The following is a 12,155-nucleotide window of genomic DNA, read 5'->3' as shown; positions in this document are numbered from 1 at the left end:
AAGTTTCATCGATTCCAACATTTTGTATGAGGCTTCTTCCATGGCAATCTATGGCTTATCATCGACAATGGCTGGTTTATTGTGTTTCCGAAAAGTGTTACTTGTACATTGGAAGGATACACACTCACATCTTATTTTAAAAGGTGAAGATGAAATATTTCAAGAAAGTTTGTGTTCATGATAAAGTTATCGTAGTGTTAGATGGTGTCAAAGAGAAATATTTGAGCTATGAAACAAGCATTAACGGGGATCTTATTAAAAGTGTATGCTTGCGTTGTCATCGCAGTGAGGGGATAGATTCCTTTGGAGTGCACAAGAATATCCATCACCAAAATGGTAGATAGGCGAGGGTAACATTTCCAGAGATGATAGTTCTCAAAGAGAATGTAAACATGAAATTTTTAATTGTTGGCGAAAGCCCACTTCTTGCTTATGGTGCTGGCAACGCTTTACTCGTTGATAGATCCTATCGCCATCTTTTTTACATTAGCCTTCAAAGGAAGACAGGAAGATTACAAGTATACTACAGCAACGTAATCACAATGCATATCATATCCAAGTGCCAAAACTGCAACCTATGTAAAAATAATATCGTAATAGATGGAGAAACCGCAAGTAAAATAAAAAGGGAATTGAAAAATATAATCACCAAGGAAAATAAAGATGAATTGATGAAAAACAAAACACCGCCACACGTTACTACTACCATCATGGGTTTAACAGAATATACAGTCCATGAAGCCGAATGTATCAGTGATGAAATGTATGTCGAGGCTGAATAACCTTGGGTATGACCCCAAAAAAGAATATGTGACATCTCAAGAGAAAACATCGTGAAGTATTTTATGGGATGGATTCAAAGCATTCTTTTTTTATGATGGTATTCCACTTGCCATTATTTCGGTGAAAATAGTTTATTGCACTACTTTGTTATGTTTCCATTATTTGTAGTGTAAGATCCAACGCATAAAATACTTATTCAAAAGTCAGAAATGCAAGACAACACAAATTCAGAGACAAAAGTACTACTGCAAGACTCATAGGGGGATCTAGTATAGTCTAAGATAGCTTAAAAGTGTTTTTACCGAAGCATGAGAGAGACGGAGAGAATTTTTTCCGAAGTCCAAACACAAAGACAGGCAAACAAACGGTCAGACCGACAAATATAAAGACAGAGAGAGAGAGTGTGTGAGAGAGAGAGAGAAATACACAAACAAACAAAGACGTACTCACAGGCATGCAAGCAGACGCAGAAAAAGGCAAACAGAAGCTCAGAAAAATATGCATTTAGAGAGACAAAACACACACGCAAACATACAAATTCAGACACAAAGACAGACAAATAGACACTCAGACACACAGGTACAGTGAGAGAGAGAGAAAAAACACACATACACAAAAACACAGATACAATCACACAAAGATAGACACGGAGAAAGGTAAACACATTCAGACACACAGGTACGGTGAGAGAGAGAGAAAAAAAAAATACACACTGTGACAAACAGAGTCAGACAAACAAATAAACAAAGACTGACACAGAGATATGCAAACACTCAGTCAGACACACAGGCACGGTGAGAGATAAAAACATATACAAACAAATAAAATTTTGACAAAAAAGCACACAAAGACTGACACACCGATAGACAAACACACAGTCAGACACCGAGGCATAATGTGAGGGAGAGAAAAAACACCCCAAAACAGAAAAACGACACAAAGACAGAAAAAGAGACAGGCAAACACACAGTTAGACCTAAAGGTACGGTGAGAGAAAAACAAGAATACAAACAAATACACAGAGTCAGACAAACGAACACACAACGACAGACACAGAGAAAGGGAAACGTACAGTCAAACGCGCAGGCACAATGAGAGAGAGACAAAAACATGCACAAATACACAGAGTCAGACAAACAAACACGCAAAGAGAGACTCAGAGACAGGCAGGCACACATTCGGGCATACAGGCACGGTGAAAAGGGGAAACAAAAACACACAAACACGCAGATTCAGACACAATATTACACAAAGACAGACACAGAGACAGGCAAAGACACAGTCAGATACATATGCACAGTGAGAGGGATTGAAAAACAAACACAAAAACGCATGAATTCAGATACACAAACATGCAAAGATAGACTAAAAAGAGGCAAACATTGAGTCCAACTCAAAGGTATATTGTGGGAGAGAAACAAAACACACAAAAAAACACAAAGATGTCAGACAAACAAAAACACAAAGACTAATAAAGAGACAGGCAAACACAAAGTCAGACACGCATTCATAGTGAGAGAGAGACATAAACATACACAGATTCGTATACTCAGAAGCACAAACATACAAAGACAGACAAAGAGACAGGCAAAGACAAAGTCAGACACACAAGCAGAGCCAGATCAAGATAAAAATAAACACAAGCCCAAGGAGTCCGACACAGAAACACACAAAGACAGACACAGAGACAGGCAAACACGTTGTCAGGAAAAGATATGCGGAGGGAGACCGACAAAAACACATACAGTCCGACACACAAACACCAAAAGATAGACACGGAGACCGGCGATGGCGAAGTCAGACAGACAATCATGGTGAGAGAGAGAGAGAGAGACCAAAACAAACACAAACATACAGAGTCAGAAACACAAAACAAACACAAAAAGTCAGACACACACAGAGACAAGCAAACACATTGTCTGGCAAATAGACATGGTGAGAGACAGACAAAAAAAAACAGTCAGACACACAAACACACAAAGATAGAAACAGAGAGCGGCAAACACGAAGTCAGACATATAGGCATGGTGGAAGAGAGACAAAAACATACACAAAAATACAGAGTCAGAAACACAACACAAACACAAAGAGTCAGACACACAGACAGACACAGAGACAGGCAAACGCACACTCAGACACAAAGGTGCGGTAAGAGAGAGACAAAGACACGCAGATTCAGACACACAAATATACAAAGACAGACAAAGAGACAGGCAAAGACACAGTCAGACACACAGGTACGGGAGGAGAGAGAGAGACAAAAACATAAACACAAACACACAATATCAGACACACAAAGACAGACAAAGAGACAGACGAACACATACACATACAAACAAACAAAGACAGACATACAAACCTTCAGAAAAACAAGCACGGTGAGAGATAGGGACAAAAACACACATACAAATAGACACACAGAGTCACTGGAATTGGCCTATTTCTTACATGCGACTAGGTTAGGTTAACCTAATCAACCTAATAAACGCACGGTATGTTAGGCTAGGTTTGACGGTGGTTCATCCTCGTGTGCGCAACTTTGTCTCTCTTTCACTGTACCTGTGTGTCTGACTGCGTGTTTGTCTGTTTTCTGTCATTCTTTGTGCGTTGAAACATGTACATTTTGTGGGTGTTTTTGTCTCTGAGTCTCTCATTGTGTGTTTATTTGTTTGACTCTGTGTTTTTATGTATGTTTTTGCTTCTCTGTCACTGTGCTTGTGTGTGCGACTGTGTGTTTGCCTGTCTCTGAGTATCTCTTTGTGCGTTTGTTTGTCTGACTCTGTGTGTTTGCTTACGTTTTTTCTCTCTCTCATTGTGCCAGTGCTTTTGACTGTGAGTTTGCATGCCTCCACGTCTGCCTTTGCATATTTGTTTGTCTGACTCTGTGTGTTTGTTTGTGTTTTTGTCTCACTCTCTCACTGTCCCTGTATGTCTGACTGTTTGTTTGATTGTCTCTGTGTCTGTCTTTGTATCTAATGCTTTGTATTTGTGTGGGTTTTTTCTTTCTCACTTCGCATGCGTGTATGACTGTGTTTATGCCTGTCTTTGTGTCTGTCTTTGTATCTTTGTGTGTCTGACTCTTTGGGTAAGCATTTTTTCTCTTTCTCTCATCAGGCTTGTGAGTCTGACTTTGTGTTTGTCTGTCTTTGTGTGTTCAAGTGCCATAGTCTCTGCGTTTGTTTATGTTTTGTCTTTCTCTTTCACTGTGCCAGTTAGTCTGACTGTGTGTTTGCATGTCTCCGTGTCTGTCTTTGTGTTTTTTTGTGTCTTACTCTATGTGTTTGTTTGTGTTATTGCCCCTTCCTCTCACCGTGAATTGTGTCTGACTCTGAGTGCGTCTGAGTGCGTGTGTTAGTGTGTACTTTTTCTCTCTCTCTCTTACCGTGCCTGTTTCTCTGACAATATGTTCACCTGTCTCTGTTGCTATCTTTTTGTGTTTTTGAGTCTCACTCTGTGTTTGTATGTTTTAGAGTCTCTGACTCTGTGTGTTTATGTGTTTTTTGTCTCTCTCTCTCTCTCACTGTACCCGTATATCTAAGCGTCTGTTTGTCTTACTTTTTGTCTCACGTTGTGTGTTTGCGTTTGTGTTTTTGCCCTTTCTCTATGCTTCTGTGTCTGAGCGTCTATTGGCCTGGCTCGGCGTCTTTTTTCATGCCTGTCTGTATGACTTTGTCTGTATTTTTGTTTCTCCGTCTTTCTTATGTGCTCGCGGATCAAACGGTCTATTTTCCGATCTCCGTGTGAGGATTTTTGAAAAAATCCAGCCTATATCTCTCAGACTTCACAGAAACCCTGTTAAGCTATCGTAGACTCTATTAGATCTCCCTATGAGCCTGGTAGTAGTACCTTTGTCTCTGAAAATACCTTTTCTTGGATCTCTGACTTTTGAATGAACATTCTAAATATTGGAGTTGTTAGCATAACCCGAAAAATAATGGAACAATAACAAAGGAATGAAAAAAAATGTATTGAAATAATAGAATGTTGAATTTCATCATAGTAAAGAATGCCTTGAATCCATCAAATTAAATACTTCATGATCCTTTTTCTTGAAATGTCACAAATTCCATTTTGGGGTCGTACACAACTTTAAACAACCTCAACATACATTTTATCATTGACATTACCGGGTTGATCGACTGTTCCTGCTGGAAAACCCGTGATAGTAGTAGTAATATGTTACAGGGCTTTATTTCTTATCAATTCATCTTTATATTCCTTGGTGATATTGTCTGTCAACGCCCTATTTCTTACATGTGGTTTCACCGTCTATTACGACATTATTTTTACATAGATTGCAGTTTCGGCACCATGATAACATATGCATTATGACGTAGGTACTTCTAAGGAATTTATCACCTCATTGTCATGAAAATGCAGCAATATATTACCCATAAGATTTCCATTAATACTTATTTCATAGTTCATATGTTTCTCTTTATCAGCATTCAATGCTGTGATAATATTATCATAAACACACATTTTCTTTAAAATGTCATATTCATCATTTAAAACAAGAGGTGAGTGTTTATCCTTCGAATGTAGAAGTAACATTGTTCTAAAACGTACAATACACTAGCTATCGTCGATGACCAGCCATAGATTACCACGGAGGCATCCGCATATAAGATCTTGGAATCAGTGGAACTTTGAGCGAAGTTGCCAGAATCAGAACTCTAGAATCAGAGGAAGGGGAGAAGTGGGAGGTCCGAAAATGACGGAGCCAGAGATATATTTGGAACTGGGATCATGGCGGGCATAGTGGAAACTGCAATTGGTTGAGACGGGATTGAAGCCAGTAGGATCGCAACCAAAACCGCTGTAACTGGAGCCAGAAGAGGAACTGGGACTGGTATCTGTCCAGCGTAAACAAAATTCCTGGAGAAGGCCCACGGGTTATTTCATATCTGACCAACGTAAACTATGTTCCTTGGAGATGACCTTTCGGGTTTTTTCTGTCTGTCCAGTTTTTTAGTTTCTACAGATATTTTTGTCGGTTAATAGGTGTCGCAGTGTGCCATGGGCCATCACCAAAGGATTGGCATGCAAAAGAAAACAAATTCGAAAACATAAACCAATGGAATTAGAAATCATTTTTATCAAGAAATGTCTGAAAATGCCTTAGGAATTATATTGTCTGTCTAAGGGTGTCACAGAGTATCACAGTCCGTCAAATGCCATGGGCCATCACTAAGGGATTGATTTGGGGAAACATAAACCAATTCGAAAACATTGACCAACGGAGTTAAAACATCATTCTTATCAATAAATGTCTGAAAATACTACAGGAATGATAATATATGCCACAGGATACCACGGACCAGCCATATAGCGATATAGTTCCTTCGTGTATCACGAGGGTATGGCTTGTGAAACCACTGAGCAATGGATTTACAACGTGATTTATATGAAATTGTCTGAAATGCTTTAGGAATGACAATGTGTGCCACAGGATGCCAAGGGTCGGCCACATAGTGTCTTCGTGGCGTGAACTGCCTTGGAGTATAAAGATCTAACAATGAAATGTTAAGTTCCCGCTGTTCGAATATAAAGATCTTTCATGATATTCAAACAGCTGAAAACTCTTATGTCATGATGATGGGTGCCAAAGGTTAGCCACATAGTGTCATGTTGCCGTGGACTGCCTTGAAGTATTATGATCTAACAATAAAATGGTACATTCACACTGTCCAAATAAAAACATCTGTCAGGATATTCAAAAGTCTGAAAACACTTAAGTGATGATGACGGGTGCCACAGGCGACAAGGAGCAGCCACATAGTAGCATGGTGGCTCGAACTGTGCCGATGTTTTAAAATCGAAGAAAATATGAAAATTAACGCTTCAAAGTGTGGTTTTGCTCGAAACAAGATGAAAATAATCAAACACATGCTTGAAAAAAATATTCTTGCTTGAAATACAATGCAAGGGGCACTGGGTGTCACGTCCCAAGAACAGCTATGGTCCATGGACGGAGATTCATTTCGTGTTATCTCATCAAACGGTTTCGTCAATTGCTTCAATGAGAATGTTTCGACAAAAAGTTTGAATAGGTCTTACGCACGTAATCGAATAAATATTACAAAGTAAATGCTCATCTTATGCTATCACTTTAAAAATTAATATTTGACAGGTTTCACAAATACTCATTGTACATTTCCATAGTTCCCTTAAATACCCAGAGTACGTGTGGACAATAGACCAAATAAATAATAGCATCTACATCTAACCATCACTCTCGGTTAAATTTGCATAACTAGGATGTAACACTCATGTTTTCGTCAAATATAAAAAATAATATCCCCTAAATCTATTTCCAGTAATCGATTTCTCCCTTTCATGGGAATCACCTCCCCGGGAAAAAAGCGATCCATAGACTGTGGTGAAAGAAAATTACAGAAATTGGCATTAAGATCACGAACCCCATTGCCTGGAATCTATTTCCAAGACCATAATGATAAAAATTGCTTGCCAGCTCAGTTGACTAAGATGTCACTCCATTCAGATTCCCCTGGCTCTAAGTTCTATTCCTACACCAGACAAAAATTTTTGATGAAAGATTACAAAGGTTTCCTGAACCAAAGGATGTCTTGCGTAAGTAGCTTTGGGAATAACTTGATGAAACACTTCGAGGAAAAAAGCCTTGAAGAAAAATGTTGAAAAATGACTTGAAGAAAGAAACAAGAGTCAAGGGCTCATATGGCACCTGTGACGAGGTCGGACTCTAAAATTAGACTCAGTACTAGAGTTATCGATTTCATCATCGTAGCACGCCAAGAAGCACCGAACTTGCCAAAGCACTAGAAATACCCCCAATTCTCCCAAAGAGATTACATTCGGTCCGCTTATGTCAATCACATATATGTAACCTGTACTTATTTTCGAACTCGCCAAAGTACTAGAAATCCCCTCAACTCCCCCAAAGAGACTGAATCCTATCTGGTTATGTCAATCACGTATAAAGAACTTGTGCTTATTCTTCCCATTAAGTTTCGTCCCGAATTCTCCGCTCTAAGAGTTTTCGAAGATTTTCAATTTCCAAGATTTCTGTTTCCACACTCAATTCCCTATGTCCTGAATTAAAATGAAGCATCTTAGACATAAGATATTTTTATATCAAGTTTGATTAGGATCCGATCACCTATTCGTAAGATAAACATACGTCCATTTTCATGATTTCCCCTCCCTCCAGCCCTCCATGATCGTCAAATTGGAGAAACGACTGTTATCAAGTCAATTTGTGAAGGTCCCTGACATGTCTATTAATTTTCATCGTCCTAGCACGTCCAGAAGCACCGAACTCGCCAAAGCATCGGAAATCTCTTGCTCCTCCAACTCCCCCAAAGAGAGCAAATCCGGTCCAGATATGTCAATAAAGTATCTAAGAATTGTGCTTATTATTCCCACCAAGTTTCATTCTGATCTCTCCACTCTAAGCGTTTTCAGGATTTCCGGTTCCCCTCTGTAACTCCCCCAAATGTCGTTGGATTTGGTCAAAATTTCACATAAAAGCTCTGAGACATGAGGTTATTATAAATTTCAAATTTCATTAAGATCCGACCACCTATTCGTAAGTTAAAATTACCTCATCTTTTCTAATTTTTCCGAATTACCCCCCCCCCCCTCCAAGTCCTCCAAAGAGAGTGGATCCGGTCTGGTTATGTCAATTACGAAATAGGACTTGTGTTTATTCTTCCCACCAAGTTTCACCCCGACCTCTCCACTCTAAGCATTTTCTAATATTTTCGGTTCCCCTGCGCCCTCCTCTCTTTAGTATCACCAGTTCTGGCTTGGATTTCAAATAAGAGCTCTGAGACACGAGGTCATTCTAAACAACAAATTTCATTGATACCCTATCACCCGTCCGTAAGTTAAGAATACCTCATTTTTTTCCAATTTTTCTGGATTACCGAATTATGTCCCCCCTCCCACAAATTCCCCCAAAGCGAACGGATCTTTTCCAGTCATTTCAATCACGTATTTAGGACTTGTGCTTATTTTTCCCACTAAGTTTCATCCCAATTTCCCCTTTTTAAGCGTTTTCCCAGATTTCAGATTTCCCCCTCCAACTCCCCCAAATATCACCGGATCCAGTTGGAATTTCAAATTAGCGCTCTAAGACACAATTTCCTTCTAAATATCAAACTTCATTAAGATCCAATCACATGTTCGACAGTTAAAAAATGCCATATTTTTTCTAATGTTTCTGATTAATCGTCCCTCCAACCCCCCCCCCCCCCCCCCAGATAGTCGAACCGGAGAAATGAATATTTCTAATTTAATATGGTGAGGTCCCTAATATTTTTGCAAAATTTCATCGTCCTAGCTTATCTGGAAGTGCCAAAACTAGCAAAACCAAGACCGACAGAAAGACAGACCGACAGACAGACAGACAGAAATTGCGATAGTTATATGCCACTTGGTAAATGCCAAGTGCCATAAAAACGTCTCGAAAAAAATTTCTTGAATAAAAAAATGCTTTGAAGAAAAAAAGATATCTCGAAAAAAACTGTCGAAGAAACAACATCTTTCAGAAAAACCTCTCGAAGGAAAACAATGAAACTTGCGTTTAAATTTTCCTGAGGGAAAAATGTCCTGAAAAAAATATAGAAGAAAATACATTTTCTATAATATTACGTAGTAACCACGTGTACATAATCAATAATACCAGCATCTTGAGTCGACAATCACTAATACCTGCTGATTGGTAGGGCCCCTTTGGAATTGGTTCCTAGGACCCCACGGGAATTGGTTGCTAGGGCCTTATTGGAATTAAATAAAAAAGAAGTTTTTTTAAGTGAAACTAAGAAGCGACATTAAAACTTAAAACGAACGGAAATTACTTCGTATATAAAAGCGGCTACTTCCTCATCAACGCCCCGCTCTTTACGCTAAAGTTTGACTCTTTCTCTTAACTCTACTTTTTAAAACAGTAAAAAACTTTAGCGAAAAGAGCGGGGCGTTGATGAGGAAGCAGCCCCTTTCATATACGAAGTAATTTCTGTCCGTTTTAAGTTTTAATGTCGCTCCTTAGTTTCAGTTAAAAAAAACTTGTTTCTTTTATTTAATTTCTGAACGTTTTTGAATCAATGCATGTTTTGACTTTGTCTCTCCGCAGAGGAATAATTTAAACGAAATTTGCATATTTATTTTTTTGGCTAAATGGCTTTCTCATAGTTTTGATCGAATGATTTTGAGAAAAAAGGAGCAGGGGGGGGGGGAAGCCTAGTTGCCTTCCGATTTTGGTTACTTAAAAAGGCAACTAGAACTTCTAATTTTTGTACGAATGTTTTTATTAGTAAAAGGTGTTTTTATACGTAACTTATAAATTAGCTTACGTAACTAACTTTTGTAATCTCAAATTTTATTACATTTATGAGGGGGTTCACCCCCTCGTCAGTACCTCGCTCTTTACACTAAAGCTTAAATTTTGTCCCAGATATCCCTTAAATAGCTTTTACTATTTAATGACTAACCTTTTTGGAAATGCACAGCAAACTTTTCCCAAGTTAAGCCATCGTCATGTTGTCATTCCGCAAAGTAAGCTACCTAGCCTGAAAATTTAAATTGGTCTTTTATCAGTCAGCTAAATTTAATCCACTGATCAGGAAGAAGTTCATATTCATACGAGTATTACGTAGGCCAGGGTGATAGGCCTAATCTACAAATGCGAAATCACTGTTAAACAATTTAATGCTTGGTAGTTTTTCCTAGATTAATATTTAAGTACAATTAATAACTGAGTAATAAGAAAAGCTGATTTATATACTCGAAAGAATATGGGCAATAAGCAATTTATGTTCACTTGATTGTAAAGTAGGCCAACATGTAACATCAAAAGAGCAATGAATGAAATTAGACGTTACGAATATCCTGATTGTGATAAATTTTCAAATTTTCTCGCCACAAATTGCCATGATGCGGTATATATGTAGGTAAATTGAGATCTTATTGGTAAAGTAACTTTTAAAATAAAAAAAATAATAATCAATTTTCCTTTTTGGGTATCAGAAAAAACAAATTATTAACGAAAAAAGAACAAAAATAAGTTAGTTAATTAACAAAATAAACGTAATAAACAAGAACCAAAGTAACTATTAAATTAGTATCACACAAAATGTACTTACGGAGTGCCTTACGAAACGTAGTACAAAACTTGGCAGAGTTTCTTTATTTTTGCTTAAAATTGAGTTGCAGCATTAATACACGTAGAGCGCTCAGTATCAAAGCAATTGAAATTCATATCTTAACATTTCCAAGGTACCTATGCCTGCATATGTCGGGAGGAAGGAATCTGTCTTAGATACTCATACAAACAACTCCAAGAAAGGGTCCAATGCCTCAAAATAGATTTACCTCACATTACAAGCCTCCCCCACTACGAAAAACCTCTGATCATCTTTACTAGGATATTAATATTGACAAAATGAAATATTTTGAAGCATATTCTTGAGCGCATTTCTAAGTCATGAGTTGGTCAAGGTATTTCAGATGTTGCTGAAGGGCTTTAAAAAACACTTAATTTCTTTTTCATAGCAGCAGTAGCATAAATCCACCTGGATTTGTTTTTATTTCCCTCGTCTTTTACTGAAGAGCCATCATGATTCCCCTTATTATTATCTAAGAAGGTTAAGGATTCTTTTTTGAGTTTATTTTGTGTTTGATTTAGTCTGAGCATCGTTGCTCATTGCAATGTCATTTTGTTTAAAGTTTCATTACCTAGTGCAAAGTAACTATTCTATTATCTCTTATACTGGTTAATTTCAGCTCAATTCAAGTTTAAAATTTACTATTTGCTTTTCATAGAAAACTTTGTTTCTTAAATTTAAGGATTCTTAAGGATTCTTTTTTGAGTTTATTTTGTGTTTGATTTAGTCTGAGCATCGTTGCTCATTGCTATGTCATTTTATTTTAAGTTTCATTACCTAGTGCAAAGTAACTATTCTATTATCTCTTATACTGGTTAATTTCACCTCAATTCAAGTTTAAAATTTTACTATTTGCTTTTCATAGAAAACTTTGTTTCTAAATTTAAGGATTCTTAAGGATTCTTTTTTGAGCTTATTTTGTGTTTGATTTAGGTTGAGCATCGTTGCTCATTGCAATGTCATTTTATTTTAAGTTTCATTACCTAGTGCAAAGTAACTATTCTATTATCTCTTATACTGGTTAATTTCACCTCAATTCAAGTTTAAAATTTACTATTTGCTTTTCATAGAAAACTTTGTTTCTTAAATTTAAGGATTCTTAAGGATTCTTTTTTGAGTTTATTTTGTGTTTGATTTAGTCTGAGCATCGTTGCTCATTGCTATGTCATTTTATTTAAGTTTCATTACCTAGTGCAAAGTAACTATTCTATTATCTCTTATACT

At 37.4% G+C, this 12,155-nt stretch overlaps 1 protein-coding gene across 1 annotated transcript in view; it reads left to right on the top strand.

The window, feature by feature from the left end:
• Positions 1–365: 365 nt before the first annotated feature.
• LOC136035737 (endothelial lipase-like) overlaps positions 366–12,155 on the top strand; it is a 72,035-nt gene continuing 60,245 nt past the window's right edge. The window contains exon 1 of the mRNA XM_065717706.1: positions 366–763. Within this exon, the coding sequence (XP_065573778.1) occupies positions 366–763 (398 nt within the window). The remainder of the gene's footprint in view (positions 764–12,155) is intronic.

This window comes from Artemia franciscana, chromosome 14, assembly GCF_032884065.1.
Source record: "Artemia franciscana chromosome 14, ASM3288406v1, whole genome shotgun sequence".
Taxonomy (NCBI): Eukaryota; Metazoa; Arthropoda; class Branchiopoda; order Anostraca; family Artemiidae; genus Artemia; species Artemia franciscana.
The sequence above is the reverse complement of the archived record's forward strand: the minus strand, read 5'-3'. Positions and strand labels throughout refer to the sequence as shown.